This window comes from Lagenorhynchus albirostris, chromosome 2, assembly GCF_949774975.1.
Source record: "Lagenorhynchus albirostris chromosome 2, mLagAlb1.1, whole genome shotgun sequence".
Taxonomy (NCBI): Eukaryota; Metazoa; Chordata; class Mammalia; order Artiodactyla; family Delphinidae; genus Lagenorhynchus; species Lagenorhynchus albirostris.
The window spans coordinates 23,107,770-23,129,302 of record NC_083096.1 but is presented as its reverse complement, the minus strand read 5'-3'; the positions used below and the strand labels follow the sequence as shown (position 1 = coordinate 23,129,302).

The following is a 21,533-nucleotide window of genomic DNA, read 5'->3' as shown; positions in this document are numbered from 1 at the left end:
TCCAGGTACATTGTCTATGATATTGCTCAGGTCAGTCTGAAGTATCTGCTGAAGCTGAAGTTCAACTTTAAGACCTCCCTGTGGTGAGCTGTGAGGCGTGGCAGCCCAGTGACTGCGGTGTGAATTCGCCCGCCTGACGTGCTTTGTACCGACTGACCAGGCAGAAACTTCAGCTGAGTTGCCGAGGGATAGCACCTTCACTAAACCTCCTTAGAAGGGATTTTATATGAACACTAGGTCACATGTTAAATGATTCTCCCAACTTTTCAAATCCCTTGTTTGTGTTGCTGGGGCGGGGCGGGGGTGGGGCCGGGGGTTGCTTTGGGTTTTTCTCCTTCCAGCCATAACCCTGGTAGGTACACCTAACAATAGAGGAAAAGTTGGGGAGGGTTTTTCTGTGTGTCTAGACTAGTCCAATGAAAGAACCTTGCAAGCCACGTTAGAACGCCTGCCTCACTGGTTTCCCCAGGGAAGGAAAAAATAATCTTCCGCCCTTATTTCTAAGTGTTCATCTTTAGTTTTGGAAAAATGTTAAGCATTTATTTTGAGGTTAAAATAAAAACTAATTTCATACTATTTAAATTTCCTTTTTTATTTTGCATTTGTTGTCATCCTTTTAGCTTTTTGTTGGTGGTGTTTGGTGAGGAGTGTGCGGAGACCAAAGGGAGGAACATGAACAATTTCTCATACTTAGAAACGAAAAGTGCTTTCCTTTTCTAGAGACACTGGAACGTGGCAGCTCGCAGAATATGTAGTGTAGTAATTTTAAGTTGCATTTGAAATTCTCAACTTTCAACAATTTTGTCTTCTAACTTAGAACTATATCACCAGAATACCAAAGGGCTAATAGTGATTCTGAATTAAAATTGAAATGGCTTCTGTACTTGTGTGTTGTGTGTCTGGTCTCATTCTGAGTGCAGATCTTTTCATCTTCACAGTGCAAGGTCCACAAAGACTGTAGGGGGATTGTTTGTACCCGTATCTATGAAACCACAGAATGTGCCAGGCAACAAACGGCAGTGCCCAGTAGGAGTGCCGTGTCTGAGTGACAGAAAACCAAACACAGGAGGGCATTCTTCTTTTTCTTCAGTTTATCAGATACTTAGTGGTGGTGAGACACGTGTCAGCATGTCGTTCTAGTCTATGGAGTACCATTTTACATATACTATATCGCCTCATACTACCACTGTATATTTGAGTGCGGTGCTTATCAAATATTTACATTTAAGCTCCCTGAGAGCCAGGATGATATCTGATGACACTTTTGACCTTTTACAGAGGAGAACAGGAAGTGTGGGCTAGAAGGTAGAGTCACAGGCAAGAGAAGGCAGCAGGGTGAGCTGTTGTCTGAAACCCAAAGTTGCACCGGAATCTTTGGTCAGAGAAACAAAGGACAGACATCTTTCCAGACAGAAAAGAAGAAAAACATTTTCTCTGAGCTGAGCTACTTTTTAGAGATTACAGTGGTAGGTGCGGTTTATGAGCTGTGGCTGTGTCCCGTCATAGGCACGTTCGTGACTTTCTGCAGTCAGCAAACTTTGAGGGCCACACAAACCCAAGTTAGGGTGTCGGATTTCAGATATGGGCAAACCAACTTGATAACAGAGTCTTTGTGTTTTTTCAGTGTCCTTAAATTTTGATGAAAATCCTTAGCACCATTGACCTGAGGGCCCCTGATCAGCCAGCCATTCAGTAATTCTCTCAGGCGCCATAGATCCTGAATATTCTGTATTCTTTGCCTTTTTTATCAGCACAGAGAAAGGCAATCACCCCCACCTGATTAGACAGTATTTTTAGATTGGAGTGATTGCTTAATAGGTTCTCTGTAATCAAAACTGATCTCTTTCTTAAAGAGAGATTCACATCTCTGATTCCGCATTTTTCTTGTAAAAGAGGGAACCTGCCATATTAGGATTCAGTATTCATATTTTGGTTTTCTTTCTTCACTTTATAAAAATTCCGGGTAGCAGCGAAAATGTGCGCAGTTAGTTTAAAATTTAAATCCTACAGAAGCACAGGGTGCTCGGGGAGACGTGGTACTGCCCTCGGCCTCTCCTGGGAGCTGCCAGCCCTCCTGCCTTTGCCTGGAAATGCCCTTGCACGACAGCCGCGTCTGCCCGGGGCAGCACTTGGCTCCCGTTTCAGTCCACACCGTTGCACGCAGTGTAGTCCACGCCCGAGGTTGAAACTTTCTGAGCAGAAGCACCCCCCCATTGATCTGATGTGTTAACCAATGGGTTTGGCGTTGGCTCTACTCTCTTGCCGCTGTCTCGTGGAGAACAGCTCCTCCGACAGCCCAGAGGACTCCTGTGAAGCTGCTGTACTGACATGACTGGAACTTCGCGCTGGGGTGGACCCCGAAGCACTGTGCTTTTAGGGAGTCCCCTGAGTGAAGCCCGTGGCGTGTGCAGAGTGTGTGCTCCGTGTGTTTATGTTCACGCTGAAAGCTCTTCCACCTCGTGTGAGGTGCTGCAGACACCGTGTCTTCTCTCCACGGAGATCTGAATATCAGGAGCGGTTATCTCCAACCTGTGCGGCTCCTTGTCACCCGGCTACTTTAAGGAGTTCACATTTCCAAAGGGACCTCACTTCCTTCCCCTTCAATTCTGTGTTTCAACTCCCCAAAGATCGGGAGCTTTTTTGTTTTTTGCGGTACACGGGCCTGTCACTGTTGTGGCCTCTCCGGTTGCGGAGCACAGGCTCCGGACGCGCAGGCTCAGCGGCCATGGCTCACGGGCCCAGCCGCTCCGCGGCACGTGGGACCTTCCCGGACCGGGGCACAAACCCGCGTCCCCTGCATCGGCAGGCGGACTCTCAACCACTGCGCCACCAGGGGAGCCCGGGAGTTGTTTTTTTAAGGAATAGTGTTTCTACCACTTCAAACAAGGCCTTTTATATTGTGACTTACTGGGGGTTAATAGCCAGTTTTGAACCTCTGCCTGGAAGATGGGACAGCAGCCTCAGTTTGCCCATTTCTCTGGCTTAAGAGAGCAGAGCCAAGCCAGGATCTAGGTTATAAGCAGGTAGATTTGGGGAGACTTGTTTTGAAAAGTAAGAAGAAAATAGGGCCTGCAAACTTTTTCCTCAGGTAAGAGATGGCCGACTGGTGGACGGTGCTGATGATGGGGACACCCGGACGTTAGCCCCGCTCCACCCCCGTGCTGTCTGCACAGCCTTGCTTCTGGGCGAGGGGCTCATCTCAGCACAGGTGGCGCGTGCAGCCGCGGGCTCGTGCCCGTGAGTCCACGGGTTTTGCCACAGTCGCCGTCTCTCAGAAGTGGCCTGACTGAAGGCGGAATGGCTTCTGACGCTTCGGCTGTGAGGCAGCACCCTGAGGGGATGGGGCTCGAGCTTCTAGGCCCCAGAATAGGCTTTTTTTCTTCTTTATAACTTTTATTGGGGTAGAGTTGATCTACAACGCTCTATTAGTTTCACGTGTACAGCTCAGTGACTCTGTTATACATATATCCACTCTTTTTAGATTCTTTTCCCATATAGGCCATTACAGAATATTGAGTAGAGTTCCCTGCGCTATACAGTAGGTCCTTAGTTACCTATTTTCTATATAGTAGTGTGTATGTGTCAATCCCAACCCCAGTATATGCTTAAGATCAGAGACCAGTCTATGGTCTGGGAAGCAAGGGGTGGAGTGGGAGTAGCTCCTGGTTCTTGGCACATAAGACTTCCCCTGGAGCTCTGCTGGTTTGGAAGTCCAAGGTGCTGAGGGAGACATGCTTCCCTAGGGGCCACAACAGTGGTTCCAATGAATTGGAAGATAAGGCTGCTACCTGGCTGTTTGGGGCTCCTGAAAGGCCACCGTCCCCACAAGCAGAGAAAGGGGTTCCTCTACTGGCTGGAGTGAATGATTACCAAGTGGGAAATTGGGATGCTGGACCGCAGAGTCGGGAGGACGGTGTCTGCAGCCCAGTCGCTTCTCAGCATCACCGTGTTCACAGGGGGCGGTCACTGGAAGTCAGCAGCTCATGACAGTGGCAGGACTTTTGAGGACTCAGACCCGCAGGAACGAAGGTTTGGGCACTTCACCAGGTCAAAAACTGATCAGCTACAGTTCTGGCTGAGGGCAGAAGAAATAGGCAATGGACAGTTGAAGAAGGAAGCTACAGGTAACAACTGTGGCTTTATGGCCAAGTATAGAAATGGTTGAAGCAACCAGATAGGGGGCTGGAGACAACTGGCCTAACTGACCTGAGTCTAGGATTTGAGATGTTGGGTTAGAATGGCTATAAATATAAAACTGAACTCTTGTTTATGAAGTATCTATAAATGTCAGTATAGGTTACATCTGTACCCCCAAGCTCCCCACCCCGTACGTAGTTCAGTGGATCCTGAACTCTGAGGGTTACTGTTGCCCCCTCTAGAGAACCGATGATGGGCTCAGCTTGGGGGAAGAGCCCAAAGGAGCGAGCCCCTGTATTCCCAGGGTCATCTCAGCCCTTTCAGCCAGGGCTCTTTCTCTTCACCGCAGAAAGATGAATCAAGCCATTCTGAATCCCTGAAATCTTTTGGTACCTACCTCTGAGTTGCTCTGAGAATGTGTGCTAATTCCTGTAAAGTACTTAGCGTGGTTCCTGCCCTTGATATGCCCTCAGTAAATCTTGGCCATTATTGCTGAAATTCTAGAGAATGTCGTTGCTGGGGTAGAAGTCAAAACAGGAAGCTCCCTGGTGGCGCAGTGGTTGAGAGTCCGCCTGCCGATGCAGGGGACAAGGGTTCGTGCCCCGGTCCGGGAAGATCCCCCATGCCGCGGAGAGGCTGGGCCCGTGAGCCATGGCCGCTGAGCCTGCGTGTCCAGAGCCTGTGCTCCGCAACGGGAGAGGCCACAACAGTGAGAGGCCCGCGTACCGGAAAAAAAAAAAAAAAACAGGAAGCTCCAGGTAAAAAATGAGAAACTAGGGACTAGGACAAAGAAAACAAATCCTGTGCTCGTTGGGAGCCGTTGGACAGTCAGGAGGAAGAGCCCAAGACTATAAATGTGACCTTATGCCCACATTTTCAATCTCCTGTGAAACCTCGCAGTGACACTGGCCTCCCCTCAGTGTGATTTCATCTTCCCGTCCCTCCCCATCACCCACCTTAACTGTAAAGGGACAGACTCTCCAACAGTGTTCCCCCCAGGCCCAGCCCCACTTCCAGCCAGGCCTGCTGGGGCTCAGAATAGCCCAGCTGCTGTCTCAGCAGATGGCCAGGCTAATTTTAGGCATGTGGTGCTCACCCAGAGACCAGGCTAGGCTTTTTAGATTTGAATAAGCTAGTGTGCAACTCTGGTTTGGAGCCAATAACAGAGCTTTGAGTTGTTGTGATCCGTGTGTCTGCCTAGCGCTTTACAGGCATTCCAGAAATGTAATTTCTAAAGGATTTTGTTTCTCTGAACCCACAAGACCCCACACTGTAGAGCCAGCAGGCAGTCAGGCCTGCGAGGTGCTGGGGACAAGCCAGGAGGACGGTGAGAAGCAGGTGATGACACCAGCTCCTGCCCTGGGCACACTTAACCCCTGGTTGCTCTCTTGGTCAAAATGAAAGGAGAAAGCCTTAGCTTCCTGGTTCATCTCTGGAACCACTTCTGGTTGATGGGCTGCATTTTGATGCCGTGGAAGGACTGTGATCAGGAAGAAATTAACCACAGATGCAAACAAGAACCGACTTTGGCCATTTCACATACAGTCCCTTAAGACAAGGTAGCATGAAGTAGCAGACGTGGAAACAGTGTCAGAGAGGTGAGACTGTCCCAAGTTCCCAACAAAGGTTGGAATCGAGCAGGTTGAGAACCTGTATTTTCCGGCAGGATGTTTCTTATGCAGCATCCCCCATGTACGAAGACTGCCTTGCATACAAATTCCCTCAGAAAATTAAGAGACAGCCCAGTGTGGCTTGGAGATCTGTGATCCGGCCTGCCTTTGCCTCTCTGTGGGCTGATGCTTCGTCACTGAAGGAAGTTGAGGACCTGAGAAGACATCGCTAGAATGATGAGACCAGACTCTAGTTCATGGCTTCCTAAGCTGGGTCTGTGAATTCTTAGAAGTTGCTGGATGGTCATCAGGGACTCCACTGTGTCAACGGCTGCTTTCAGCGACAAGACAAGGAAAGCCCAAGTAACAGCTGCTCCAACTATAAGGACATATGTAATCTCTGTCAAGAAGTGGTCGGTGACAGGACTGGGTAATTCAGCTCTGTATTGCTCTTGGCTTTCCCTTCATGGTTGCAGGATGGCAGCTGGACTCCTAACATCAACATCCAAAGGAGAGGGTTGCCCCCTCATCCTTCTCTTTTTGCCAGAAAGACAGACTTTTCTCCATTGCTCCTAGTAGACCAGTCTCATTGGCAAGGGTTGGGACACAGCTATAAGGGAGGTTAGATACGGAATATCTGGTATTTTCAGCCTGTTTAGAGGGAAGTGGGCTCTACCAGCAAGGACCAAGGGGGTCAAGAATGGTGGCCGAGTGCATGTCAGTCCCTGGGAAGTATATGGGAAGGGAGCTGAGGCCCAGGCACACTTTTTTCTGGGCGGTGGGTCCATAGAACCCACCAGATCCTCAGCAGTCTGTGAATGCAAGGCTTTTCCAAAACTGCAGCTGTGGAGAGTCACTAAGGCTCACTCAGCTGCTCTAACATTCTGTGATTTTCGTGAAGAAAGATGCAGACCATCACGATAGAAACAGTTGCCCAGAATAGTTTAAATGGCAGTACTTAGTGTCCATCTCACAGACAAAGTCAGGCTTCGGTGACACTGTGGAGGTCACGGTTAGAAACCCCTGGGGACCACCAAGTTTTTCTTTTCCTCCTTAGCTTTATTTTTTTTTTTGCTGTGAACCCCAGTGCCCTTGCCCAGAGGATGGTCCTGCCCTGCTTGTCTGGAGCTGAAATCCTTCATCTGAGCGGGTACTGGATTTCAATTGTACTAGTGGTGATTCCATTCCTTCTTGGGGTGGGGCAGCCACTGGAAACAGCTCCAACTGGCTGTGACAATCTGAGGAGATCTCCCAGGGCAGGGTTAGTGACTCCCTAGGGACAAGGGCCTGTGGGTCACAGGCACCAAGAGCTGCATCGAACCTGGTGAACTGCAGCCCGGTCTCCTTGGTTAACCCCCAAATTATCCCCAGTGCAGGGACCTTCTCCTGGCAGGCCCTGGCTTGTGGCAACTACGGCAAAAACACACCTAACGCCCCTGTCAAACAAAACACACCTTATCTACGTTACGCTGAACAAGCACAGCTTGTGATCAGAACCATTTCTTTTTCTCCCACTGCCCTTTTAAAATTGTTCAGTGAAGGAAGCTTTCTGCTGCCACCAGAAGAAAATTCTGCAGGCAGGCCCTCTGACGCTTCCCTCTATGAAGACAGATGGTCTTTGACACCCCACGGTGACTCCAAGATTCAAACCGTTTCAACTCAGCAACTGGAATGCCGAGTCCAAGATAACTATCAAATCTCCGGACTCGGTTTAGCGTTACCATTTCTCCCTTCCTTGGCTCCGTTGGGCCTACTTCAGGCTGGAGGCCTGTGGCGGGAAAGGGACACAGTTGTTCTCTTATTTGTCGGCCTCTCCTCTTCCTGTCTGAGTTTCTGGCCAGTTTCAGCGCCCCGGGGAGGTGACGGGGAGCAAAGGCTGAGGGCTGGGAAAGGTCTCCCCTACGCTGGTACCTGCTTAACCTGGCTCTGGCAGGTACGTGACACTGGCTCTTTCTTAGGGTGCGTTCTTTGTCTTTGCAGGGGGTCCCCGGGTGCGTGTCTATTGTGGTCGCCTGGGCGGGTTTAGCAATCAGACGCTCACCTCCAGCTTCCTGCTGCCAGGCTCCTCCCCGCACACAGGCAGCCCCACTGGACAGGCCCCCGGAGAGGACCCCCCGCTGCACTCCCCCTGGTCCCCCACCATCCCCTGCCCTGACCGTCTCTAGGAGCTTGGCCAATCCCACTGCAGTGGCACTCCCCAACCTCTCCTGCAAAGCCCTCAATCTGTCCTATCTTTACCTAGTGGGAGACGGACCCCAGTCCACCAAGCCCGCAGCAGAGGAATTCCAGATAAACCTTCCAAGGAGACAAGCCCCCCACTTCCCCTTCCTGGGGGAGGTGGATGGGCTCTCAGCACAGCTTTCTTCTAAGATGGACTTCTTACAAGATGCTCCCCTTCCACACGCTGATTTCCTTTATATCTCCGACCTGCCTGAAGGTTCTAAGAGTCATAAAAGTCTTCTCAGACTGTTCCTTTGCACACTGTATTTTGGAATCTCCACCTGAACTTTAATCCTAACATCCTCTTGCATACTGTTTAATTTTATCCTCATACCAACCCTGTGAGGTAGATATTATCCATGGTCTACAGATGGGAAACAGGTAGAGTGAGGCTAAGTGACTTGTCCAAGGTCATACAGCTAGTAGATGACTATTCTACACATGCCTTTCATTGCCTGACCCCTACACAAATCCTGCTGAATGGGTGGACCAAGTGACAACCCCCTTCACCTAACCCAAGGCCAGCAACTGATGACCAATGTGTTGAGTAATTTGTACAAAGGAAAAAATGATTGCTCCTCCACGGAATCCTTTTCAGGTGATGGAAATGTTATGTATCTTGACTGCGGTGTCAAAGTCACTGAGTTGCACACTTTAAACAGATGTATCTTATTGTTATTAAGTTACACCTCAGTGAAGTTGACTTTGAAATAGTAGTCGATTAAATAATAATAATAACCTCTTGCCCCTCGGTGGTGAAAACTAGAGCTGAGATGTCATTATGCAGACACGGATCTGGGAACGAACTTGGACTCTGCATGAAGAGCTAGTAAGTCATGAAAGGGAAGGGAGGTGCCCAGCAGAGTTCCAGAGGAGTCACAGGGCCCACACCTAAAAGGGAAGAGAAGACCTCAGCTCCTGACTTTCTACTTCGCACTTCCTGTTTCCCACAGATCCAGATCCCCTCTGTTTCCTTCCTTTGGCCTCCCAAGTCCTCTGTAACTTTATCGTAAGCCTTCCTCTTTTCTTGAGCCAGACAGGTGGATGACTGTTCCCCACCCCAGCATGTGCAGCAAGAGGACCCAGGTGCAGGCTCTTGGGCCCGAATTCCCCGCCTGTGTTCCCAACTGTCATGTTTCTGCTGGGCTGGCCCTCTCCTTCTGGGGCTTACGTACTCATCCAGGTACCCTGTTATCTGACAAGCTCACCCTCACAACCCTACAGAGTGCCACCAGGGCCTCTCCGGGAAGAGGGCCAATGAACAGTGAAATGTACGATGACTGTTTGAGGCCAGACACAGTCTGCTCCCTGCTGGTGTGGTTCCTGCTTGGAGAAATGAGACAGAGAGAAGCCATACAGACTAACGAAGCAGGTTGGCCACAGGGGGCATCTGAGCCTGCTCTCTGCATGAGGGGACAAGAGGGATGGAGCCACTGATGCCTGAGATGAAGCAAGCCCTGGATTTGCCCAAATGTAGCAGGTTACTGTGACTGTTCTGAACCCTCGTAGCTTGAAGGGCAGGTGGACTGGCGTGGTGAGCCCACAGCCCAAGCCCAGGGGAGGAGAGCACGCTCTCCAGCCACACTGCCTGGGCTTGAAGTGACCTCGGACAGGTTACTAAACCTCTCTGGGCCTCCTATTCCTCCTCTGTAGGTTGGGATCACAGTACCTACTCATGGACTTGTTCTCAGGGCTTGGGGTAATTTTTATCTCTTTAGTTTCCGTGAGTTAGAGGTGTGGCGTACTTACATCAGTGCCTGATATAGTTGTGACTTGTGTAGCCACAGCAGCAGGGACCACGAGGCTTCGGAAAGTTCCCTGAGAGTCAACACTGAGCACTTCCCATCCGCCCAGCCCCCAACACTCCCTCCTCTCAGCCACCTCTGTCAATTTTAAACATTTCAACTTGCTTAAAGACATTTCACTTTAAAACAAACTTGCCTTTAAACATTTCACTTGCTTATCACACTATCTACATATATTCATCTCATTAAAATTGAAACTAGATTTAAAATTTAATTCACAAATTAAATTTTTAAAAGCTATATTCTACAACATGATGCAATTCTATAAGAAAAAATGAAAATATACATGCCTAGAAAAAAAAGGATTGAGAAGAAAACCCCAAAATGCAAAAGTAGCAGTCTCTTCGTGGTAGACTTACAGGTAGTTTTTATCTTTGGGGTTTTTCACATTTTCCCACAATAAGCCTTTATAATCAGGTAATAAAAACAATAAATCTTTTTAATATAGTTGGGAAGTCAACCTTCCTGTCACACTCTCATTATCCCTGCTCTTTACCACAGATAAGCACTGGTCCTGGGTCCCCTAAGTCTTTTCTACGTTTTCCCCTTGACAGACCCTGGGTGCCCTCAGCCCGAGACAGCAGGCACTGTGGCTGCACTGTGGCTAAGGTGTGTGGGCACCTGTGGGTGGCCTTCTGGTGCCTCCCCTCCAAGGCCAGCTCCTCAGGCACCTTAGCCAGGGCTGTTCACCTCCAAGATGCTCGGGCCTTCACTCCCAGAGCACAGGCCTACAGGACTGCGGCAGGCCTTGTTTGGTAAGGAAACGTTTTCCGGGCCTCACCCCCCCGGGTGGGTTATAACTGCCTACTGGGGAGAGACAAAGGGGCACTCCTTTTTCTGCACTTTTCTGACTGGGAAGTTGCGTTTTACAGAGGAAATGGTCCACGTGGTCAAAGGTGGACTCCAAGGGGAGGGGATTGGTGAGGTCTGCTGGCTGATTAAGGATAAGGGAGAGGACTTCCCTGGTGGCGCAGTGGTTAAGAATCCGCCTGCCAATGCAGGGGACACGGGTTCGAGCCCTGGTCCGGGAAGATCCCACGTGCCGCGGAGCAACTAAGCCCGTGTGCCACAACTATTGAGCCTGTGCTCTAGAGCCCGTGAGCCACAGCTACTGAGCCCGTGTGCCACAGCTACTGAAGCCCACGCATCTAGAGCCCATGCTCCGCAACAAGAGAAGCCACCGCAATGAGAAGCCCACGCACCGCAATGAAGAGTAGCCCCTGCTCGCCGCAACTAGAGAAAACCCGCGCACAGCAACGAAGACCCAACACAGCCAAAAATAAATAAATAAAATAAATAAACTAAAAAAAAAAAAAAAAAAGGATAAGGGAGAGAGGAACTGTGGAGCGGAGGTAAGCCCTTGGTAAGGTTCTGGAACCTCGGGAACTTCCCCACATCGGCCCTGACTGTTAGCAGTTGCCTGCTCCCATAATGATTAGCAGGAAAACTCTTGAAATGGAAACGGGTCTGCATGCTTGCCTTTGATAGCAGCAAGAAAGAGGGAAGCAGGGAGGTCTGGATGGCCCTCCTCAGCCCTCTAAGGGGTAGAAGGGGGCAGCCGGGTCAAGGCCTCCTGCAGAGGGGGGAAGACTTCCAGGTGGGGGACAGATGGTCCTGACCCAGAGGACTCTGGGCCTGCGCAGCGGCAAGTCCAGAGTGGAGTCCCCAGCAAAACTCCCCTTCACATTATAAATCCCACATCCTAAGTGAAGCTCAGGAAGGCTGGTTTAAAACCCAGATAGTAACTTGTTGAATTTTTAGAGGTCAAAGATACTTCTTCCTAGTACGTCATCTTTTAAGTTTGTCTATGTTGCCTTCATTGTTTACTCATTTATTTAACTAACACGATATAGTATGTTTTATTTGCCTGGTTCTATTCTAAGTGCTTCAAAGAAAAAATCAACACGTTGAAACAATATTTCATTTAAAAATAGAGGAAAAGAATTAATTTTTTTAAATCTCACTCCATATTTTTTTTGTAATTTTTAAGAGAAAAAACTAAATATTTCTTTCTGATTGGCTTTTATACAAAATTCAAGACCATAGGTACTTTCAACTAGGTTGACAGTGGCTCTTTGTAGTTGTCATTTCTTTACAGCATGCATGGAACACTGCCAACTTATCTATCCGTCATCCTACAGATTTCAGGAAGTATACGAAACAATGGGGACCGCCCCCTTTACCATGCTGTGTGTCCCGTTAACCTGCCAGGCCCTGCAGGGCTCGGTGATGAATTGTGCCCGCAATTCAGTTGGGGAGCAGCGGGTGCCCCCGTGGTGAGGACACACAGAGGCTTAACTTCCCGTGTACAAGAGATCAACAGGTGGTATCTGGTGCCCGAGGAGTGGGCTCCTTGTCCATTTTCCATGGTGCCTTCATGCCACAAACGCTGTCCACTTCCATCCCAAGAGGGCCTGTGAAGGTGTTAGGGGAAACACTGACTGAAACTGCCCGCCCGGGCCAGGCAAAGACAGCAACAATTTGCATGAGTTATTTTACAACACGAGGTTCTGGTTAGGAACACGGAACTAACAAGCCACCGCCAACCAGAAAACTACGGGAAAGGTCAAAAGGAGAGAGGAGACACCTGTCCACATGTCTTACCAGCCTCCCAGAATCCTCCTCGCTGGAATCCATCTTGGCTGAGCCATTGTGCGCACCACCAGAAAGGACCCTGAGTCAGAGAGATTGGCCAGAGACAACCCGAAACTAATCCCATCACCATGAAACCCAAGGCTCTGAGCCACGTGGCAGAGCACTTCTCCTGCGGTCCCTCACCCTGCTGCTCTCTTCCCCGGGCGCCCCTTCCCAATAAAGTCTCTCGCTTTGTCTCCTCGGACAATTCATTTCCAAGCGTTAGACAAGAGCCCACTGTCGGGCCCTGGAAGGGGTCCCCCTCCTGCAACAAAGGGAGGCCCCCTCCCACAGACCTGGTTTTGCCAGCACCTCCCATTAAAACTCAGATCTCTGAGGAAACCGCAGTGCCTGAGCCTGACTGTTCTGGTCACAGCCCCTGCTTGTTCCGAAGGTGATCAAAGGGGCAGCAAGAAGCAAAATCGGCAGCATTTCCAGGCCAGGGAAAACACCTGGACCCTGTTGTTAAAACCCCTTTGCTCCACTGATATTTTGCCCCAAGGGGCTCAGCTGAGGTATTTCAAGGGCAGGCAACCAAGTACATTAGAGTTTTCCCCCCTTTGATCTATCAAAGCACTGGGTTGAAAATGCCATTTTAGATCCAGAAGCCTGTAAGCCTCTCTGTTCTGAAAACAGAAAATTGTTACCCAGAAATGATTTTGCAGAAAATCTTTTAAACATCTAGTAAATATATATATATATATTCTGTTCTTTCTTATTCGAAGGAATCTTTCTTATTCTCTTGGAACCACTCTCTTGGAAGTTGCTCGTATTTAATGGAAAGCAAATAAATTAATGGACTGGAATTAAGGTGTCAGGAAATCCGTGAATGGACCTGAGTGTATCACTTAACCCGCAGTCCTTCATTTTCTCTGATAGACAATGAGAGCTACCTTTACTTGCAACATTAATAGTCCTACTTGTTTTATGTCTCATGGGAGGAAGGTCTTGAAATCCCAGCCAAGCTTTCTCTTGAAATGGAGTCTCAACTCTCCTATCTGTAAATGTCAGTGGCCCAGCACCTCTGCTCTGCTTTAGAATGAAATCGAGTGACAGTATATTTAGAATGAAATGCAATGTAACACAGTTAATTGTAAGGACTTTGGACTGAAAACCCAGAAGGAGGTAAGAAAAGACATAATGTGAAAACAGGAGCTTGAACTGTAGCTGGGTGTAGAATACTGAGGGTTGTTTTGTTTTGTTTTGTTTTGTTTTGTTGTTTTGCCAGTTTCACCTGTCCTTGCAGATTTCCTGATCATGGGTTGTTAGATTATATCTGTTGGAGTTGGAAGGAATCTGAGGGGTTTTTAACTTAGGGATTCCGTGGAGGGGCTGCGGAATCTGTGAAACGTCAACTTTGACATGTAAAATTTTGTTGTATGTGGGTGTGTTGGTTTTAAGATATGCCCACAAATTCTTTGATAGTTCTCCCCTCAAACAGTGAAAGTTAACTACTCTCCCCTTCCCTGTGGGCTGTATTCAGAGACTTCCAGAAAAACAGTCGTGAAGGTGCTTCATACCGCCCCTCTTGACATCTCTCTGTTTGCCTGGGGGAAGCCAGCTGCCATGTTGTGAGGACACCGCAGCCCTCACCAGCCACAAGAGCGAGCAACCTCAGAAGGGGCTCTTCGAAACCCAGTCAGGCCTGTGGACCAGGGCTTCCCAGCTTCAACACGATTGACATTTGGGGATCATTTTTGTGTGGCGAGCTCTCTTGTGTGCTATGGGAGGTTTAACAACATCTCTGACCTCCACTCACTAGAGGCCAACAGCACACACAACATACTCTTGGTGATAATCAAAGATGTCTCCAGGGCTTCCCTGGTGGCGCAGTGGTTGAGAGTCTACCTGCCGATGCGGGGGACGCGGGTTCGTGCCCCGGTCCGGGAGGATCCCACATGCTGTGGAGCGGCTGGGCCCGTGAGCCATGGCCACTGAGCCTGCGCGTCCGGAGCCTGTGCTCCGCAACGGGAGAGACCGCAACAGTGAGAGGCCCGCACACCGCAAAAAAAAAAAAAAAAAAAGATGACTCCAGGCATTGCCAAATGTCCCCGGGGGGCAAAGTCACCCCCAGTTGAGAGCTACTGTGTTAGATGATTGCAGCCCTGGTCGACCTCTCGACTTTAACCTCATGAGCCAGAATCACCCAGCTAAGCTGCTTCTGAATCCCTGACCCACAGAAACTGTGAGATAATAAGCCACTAAGTTCTTGGGAGTGATTTATAATGCAGCTGTACATAATCCGTTCAACGGACATGTGAATTTTCAGAGGAAAACAAAGGTCTTTACCTTTCTTCAGGTTCTCGGGGGCACCTGACCATAGAAGGTTTAAGAACCCCGGATCTAGCCCAGCCTCCTAACCTATGTAGAAATCCTTTCCACAACATCCTTGAGTGTTGGTCAAACCAACACTACTTGAATACTTCCAGTATTCCTACCTTATACGCTCACTCAGTTCATTTTTTTAAACATTGACTTGTACTTAGCCAAAATCTGCTACCTGAGCTTCAGCCTATGTGGCTCGTGGCCTGCATTTTTTCAGATTTCCTTCCCAGCTCCTCAGTCCCTATCAAAACTTGGCTTGTCTATGCCCTGCCTCTTTTCCTTTTTTTTTTTTTAAGACCCCTGTTAACTAGTGAACTATTCCTTGCTGCGCTGAAAGTATCAGCTCCAGTGTATGTTACGTGTAGCACTTCTGGAAATAAGAATGCCAGGCAAATCAGTTCTATGAGTGGTCCCTGCTGGTGGAAGTCCCCGCTTGTGTTTAGGGCATTAGCAACTGTGAATTGCTGGTCCTTTCTCTCCAGATTCCCTGACATCATGGACTTTCTCCAACCATAGTTTCCTCCTGTCGGCCGATCGCCTTGGTCTGCAGCGATGTTTATGGTTTCCTTCATCAAGTCAGAGGACTCCCACCAATCCTTACCTGTTGATCCTCCTTTCCTGGACCGCTGCCTTGAAGGCCCCTTTAGTCCTTATTGAAACCCAATATGACACTTTTCCTTTGCTACTTTGAAACGGGTCCAGCCCTATTACTTCTAAAGCCAGCCATTGTGGGTCAGGATTACTTGCCAGGAACAAAATTGATGCAAAAAGAAAGGCCACAGAGGAATGACATCACCCTTTGCAGAACTCACCCAACCAAAGAGAATGCAGAGATACTCACTGCTGAGAGCTTGCGCTATAGGAGGCTCGTGCTCATAGGCTCAGGGTGCACAGCACAGCCTGCTCTCATTGGCTAAAAATGCATGCACGGTACTCTCAGAACAGAGGAAAGTTACGTGAAGAATTGTGCTGGCTTTTTTCTTTTTTAAGAAAAATATTTCTAAAGACAAATAACCTCATAATGAATTACTGCCATGCAAGATGGCCTTATATTAGGGTGTGCACCTATAGTCACTCTCCTACTTAGAAAATAGACTAAATTAAAAGCATGTGTCTCCTGAAAAGCCATAAAAATGTAATCTAATGATAGAACTTTTAGAAGCCTTCTACCTTCTTTGGCCACCCCTTATAAACTTGATAAACTATCAGAAGCAGTTGGTATATTTACTTGTGTGTTTCGCTCTTCTAGTCTGAGGTCCTGGCACGTAGGACCTAAGTCTGGTTTATCTTTGTCTTCTTCAGTCCTCCTTGTGCAGTTAATGAGTTTGTGCACTGCACAAGGATGCCAGCCAAGCGGGTAATGGAGGGCTGAAATCCAGCCTGCTCTTCCTGAATCAAGCTCCATGCCTTGTGGGGTTGTATCTACCCAGAGGAGGTATACTTTTCCTATTTTATTTGATATATAACTTTCTCTCATTCCTCAACAGTGCCCTTTGATTTCTCATCTTCTGATCATTGTGGGAGCCCAATAAATGTTTGTTGAAAGAAGAAATAAATCAATGAAAGAATGAATGGACGTACTTTGTTTTCAAAGGAGGTGAATGGGCAAGGCAGACACTATTTCTTTGCCAGCCCAACAATCATTCCCCTCCTTCCTGGCCCATATTTTTTTTCTGATATCTACTTCTCCCCAACTCTCCCCACTTAGCTCAGGGTAAATCCTGAGGAGTCTAAGACAGTGGTCCTCAATCTTGGCTACATATTAGTACCACCTCGGAAGATGTTTAAAAATCCCTATGCCAAGGATAGAGCCCAGACCAATTAAAGTGGACGGTGAGGGGCTGGGCATCAGGGATCAGTGATTTTTAAAGCTCCCCACGGTATGCCACATACACATGGCACCTGGCTGGTAACTGACACCGCTGGTCTAAGTCAACTATGGGGGTCCCATTCCCCTTGCTGACACATCAAGGAAGGAGCATGTGAGCCAATTCGGGCCAATGACGCATAAGAAGAAGTCTGCCAAGAGCTTTTGGAAAAGAGGTTAAGAAGTAGAAGAGGGGGGTCCTCCCCCTGGGCACTCTGATGTCTGGATGCCTAGACGTGATGTAATCATCAGTCCCCACGAGAAGAGCCTTCTCGAGTACAAGGTGATATGCTGAGGAAGACAGAGCAAGGAGAGAGAAGGGTCCCAGGCCCTGCTAACCTCCCCTAACTGGACACCCACCAGCCTGAGGCTGCCCCTCCTCCAGGAGTCTCACAGCCTGAGACAATACCATTTCTTTATTGTTTAAAGCCATTCAAGCGAGGCTGTTACAATGATCATAACTGATACAGTTAAGAATTCTCAATATACGAAGGACTCAATACATAAAGGACTTTAAAAAGATTTTCCTCATTGGAGGGAAAGCTCAGTATGTGTGTGTGTGTGTGTGTGTGTGTGTGTGTCCCCTAAAGGAACAGCAACATCTAAGGAAACAACGAAACAGAACAGGAAGGCAGAGGAAGAAGGGAATAAAAGCCAAGAGCTAAATGTAGACAAAACCCATATACATCATTCGGGAGATTATGCTTCGGAAGAGGAATTAGAATGATACAGGAAGAAATTAAGAGGAGGTGCTGAATAACTTTGAGAACTTAAAAATGCTGATGATTAACGGAGAGGTAATATGGTTTGCTGAACACAGAGGCCCAGGGGAAGGACTAAAATTAAAGAGCTAAGGTAGAAGGAGAAAGAACCTGTTCTGGGACAGGGGCTGGAGGCAGTGAATGAGAAAAGAGTTATTAACTACCCATTCCATGTTTGCTCATGGAGGTGACACAATAAATCCAAGAACACTTGCCACCAAAGTACAAGATTTGCTCTCAAACAAAACAATTGAGAGCACTCTATTGTGTGCTCATAAGATGCTCACAATGACTACTGGCTGAATAAATTAGGGACTATATATGATCAAGAAACAAATTGTTGGGTAAGGGCTATTGTGTCTTTGAAGCACAGAGAAAGGAAAATTAGCAGAGTGGCTGGAATGATTCTGGAAGGGACCGTAGAAATATAGGAGCTGGATCTTGAAATTTACAGAGAATTTATTTGGGTATAGAAAATGCAGAGGGACTTAATGACATTGTGGTGGGTCATTAAATTCTCAGTCATAGATGCCTGGAAGTTGCTGCAGGCTACATAATTCCTTTTATTATGATCCAGAGGCAAGCACATTATCGACGCAGTAGCATTTGATGTGTGACTAATTGTTTTTCATTTGAAAAATAAGAAGTATTTCATTCAAACAGAAAAAAAAATGTATGAAAAAGCTTGAGAGTGACTAATATAATCTTTGTGCCACTCTTTTCAAAGTTAGCAGTTTTTATATTTTTTGATTAGTAACAGGCACCATGCAGAAGCTTAACTGAAAGAGAGCCTTTTTATTTTTTTTTAAAGAAGATGTTGGGGGTAGGAGTTTATTAATTTGTATATTTATTTTTGCTGTGTTGGGTCTTCGTTTCTGTGCGAGGGCTTTCTCTAGTTGTGGCATGTGGGGGCCACTCTTCATCACGGTGCGCGGGCCTCTCACTATCGCGGCCTCTCTTGTTGCGGAGCACAGGCTCCAGACGCGCAGGCTCAGTAGTTGTGGCTCATGGGCCCAGTTGCTCCGCGGCATGTGGGATCCTCCCAGAGCAGGGCTTGAACCCGTGTCGCCTGCACTGGCAGGTGGATTCTCAACCACTGCGCCACCAGGGAAGCCCCGAAAGAGGGACTTTTTGAAGCTAGGTGCTCATGTCGCTGAGAAATTGAAGCTGTCATAGTCACTCAGTGTTGAGGACCATAGGCTGCCTAACTGCCACTTGCTAGCAATGTGGTCCTGGAAAGTTTTTTAAACTCTTGGTACATCAGTAAAGTGATGATAATAATGGTGCTTCTCTCAATAGGTTGTGAGAATTAACTGAGAAAAACGCAGGTAGTGTTAACCAGTAACTGGTATGTAGTGGGTATTCTTAAATGGTAACTACTAGTTATTATATAAATGCAAAATAACAATTATCACAAGCATGCCAAATAGTTTAAGGCCTAAAATCAGGTAGGCCAGAAAAAAGAAAAAAGTAATAACCAATAATTATCAGATAGTAACCAAATAACCAAAGTTACCTACTATTGACATTTTCGTATATTTCTTTCCTGTCTTTTTCCTATATAAACATTTTTAATAATATTATTTAATACATTTGAGACATCATCCATACAAAGTTAGCTTTACTTTATTTACTTATTTATTTACTTATTTATTTAATTTATTTATTTTTGGCCGTGCCAAGCAGCATGTGGGATCTTATTTCCCCACCCAGGGATCGAACCCGTGCCCGCTGCAGAGGAAGCACAGAGTCTTAATCACTGGGAGCACCAGGGAAGTCCCCATATACAATGTTTGAGTTGTAACCCTAGTGTATATACAATTTGGCATCCTACTTTTCTAGGAGGAACTTCTTAAAATCCACCACCTTCAAATCAACCTACAATATATTTTGAAGTCTGTTCACATACAGTCTTCTGAGCTCTTTTTTTTTTTTAGTAACGCTTTTGGATTGGTAGAAATGTCCACATTGTTGGGGACTCTGAAGTGTCAATCTGCCTCAGGCAATGATGCTCTTCACTCATTTTTACACGACCTTGGCTCTTTTCCCAAAAATTGACATTTGGTGCGGCACACAGATACACGCTAGAGATCAGAAGGCCTGACCTGATATCCTAGGCCAGCACTTATGAGCCAGGCCGTTTCATACCTCTTTCCTTAGCCTGGAGTGAACTTCCCACCTGCATTGACTAGATAAATTACCCTTTAAAACTCAGCCCAAGCATCATCCTCTCTGGGAGCCTTTCCTGACCCCAAATACACTCCCAACTCTGCACTACACCCATTGTCTCCTACGTTTATCACGTTCTGCCTAACTCCCTCACTAGATTGAAAACCTCTAGCAGGCAGGGACTGAGCCATTCTCAGTGCCTTGTAATTAGCAGATGCTCAGTAAATGCTCCGCGAATGAAAATGGATGTGATTTTGGGCAAGTTACTAAACCTTTCACTTTTTTGTTTTTTGTTTTGTGGTACGCGGGCCTCTCACTGCTGTGGTCTCTCCCGCTGCGGAGCACAGGCTCCGGACGCGCAGGCCCAGGGGCCATGGCTCACGGGCCCAGCCGCTCTGCGTCATGTGGGATCTTCCCGGACTGGGGCACGAACCCGTGTCCCCTGCATCGGCAGGCGGACTCTCAACCACTGAGCCACCAGGGAAGTCCAACCTTTCACTTTTCTGTATAAAGTGGTGATAATAATAAGATGATGGATGTAAGTGTATTTAATGTAAAATGTAAATTGGCTTAATGTAAAATAGAAAAATCAAGAGCTTCTGTGACATTGTACCAGCATCATCTGGATCCAAAATTACTATCTCTCCCTCAGTAGTATTTATTCAGGGGACAAGAGTGTCAGGTGATTATCTAAAACATATGAGACCATAGAGGAGTCCTATACACTGAATAACACAATCAGCCACCATTTATAGCAGGTTTAAGCCCAGTGCTGTGTGAGATGCCTTAAGTTTCTTACTTTTCCACTTTCATTAAAATCCAGTAAGGTGGGACTTCCCTGGTGGCGCAGTGGTTGAGAGTCCGCCTGCCGATGCAGGGGACGTGGGTTCGTGCCCTGGCCCGGGAAGATCCCACATGCCGCGGAGCGGCTGGGCCCGTGAGCCATGGCCGCTGAGCCTGCGTGTCCGGAGCCTGTGCTCCGCAGCGGGAGAGGCCACAGCAGTGAGAGATCCGTGTACTGCAAAAAAAAAAAAAAAAAAAATCCAGTAAGGTGGGTTAAAATGTAACCATCATTTACCATGAGGAAATGAGGTGCATGGAGGTAAAGTCACTTGTCCGAGGTGGTAGTAGTAGGCTGTTATATTGATGGCTCCCAGTGGAACATGCCTCCCCGTATGTACGCCCTTTATCTTGCAACTGACTTGACCCATGGCTTGCTTTAACAAATAGAATACTGCAAAAGTGATGCTGGACCAGTTCTGGACCTGACCCTGAAGAGATTGGTAGCTTCTGATTCTGTGTTCTTGGAAGCCCTGAGGCACCATGTAAGAAACCTGGCTAGTCTGCTGGAGAGGCTGGCTGAGAAGGCTACCTGAAGGAGGAGAGGCCCTAAGCCTGCATGGAGAATGAGAGAAGGGTTATCACAATCAAATGTATTACAAAATAATACATAATTTACTTAATTCTACTACCAATGTCCACTTAAAAGCTTCAGTTCTGAATTACAAAGGATCCCAGATGGAAGATCATTATTTTACTCTATTAATAAACTGAGACTGTCCAGCTTACCTGCTTATTTGAAAGCAGGTGTATCTACCTTGGGCACAGTGAATAATGGATATGGTCAGTATTTAGTCAAGGATGACTATGATTACCCAAAAGCAAAATAGAGATCTAACACGTTTTGTAAAAGGTGTTCTCAAAGAAAACAAAGTATGTTTCCTTGAGTTGTCCACTTTGTATGATTCACTAATTGACTGTTTAGAAATCATAAGTACTAGAGAGCCAAAGGAAGAAAGGTTAACACCTGCAAGGCATGTTAAGTAGACGAAATGTTTAAAATTGTAATTATTGAGGAAGATTTCTGTTTCCAGCCATGACAGAGTAACAGATACCATACATGCTCTCCTGCTGTAAGGAAGCTAGGAAAAACAAGCTAAACAAATGTTCTTAGACATTGCGCAACACAAAACTGATCCTTGAGAAGGGAAAGGAATGAAATGAG

At 47.3% G+C, this 21,533-nt stretch overlaps 1 protein-coding gene across 1 annotated transcript in view; it reads left to right on the top strand.

Annotated features, from left to right (window-relative positions):
* The window catches only part of PARP1 (poly(ADP-ribose) polymerase 1), a 42,050-nt gene extending 41,468 nt beyond the window's left edge, over positions 1-582 (top strand). The window contains exon 23 of the mRNA XM_060128071.1: positions 6-582. Coding sequence (XP_059984054.1) covers positions 6-87 — 82 coding nt within the window. The 3' untranslated portion in view covers positions 88-582. The remainder of the gene's footprint in view (positions 1-5) is intronic.
* Positions 583-21,533: the final 20,951 nt, after the last annotated feature.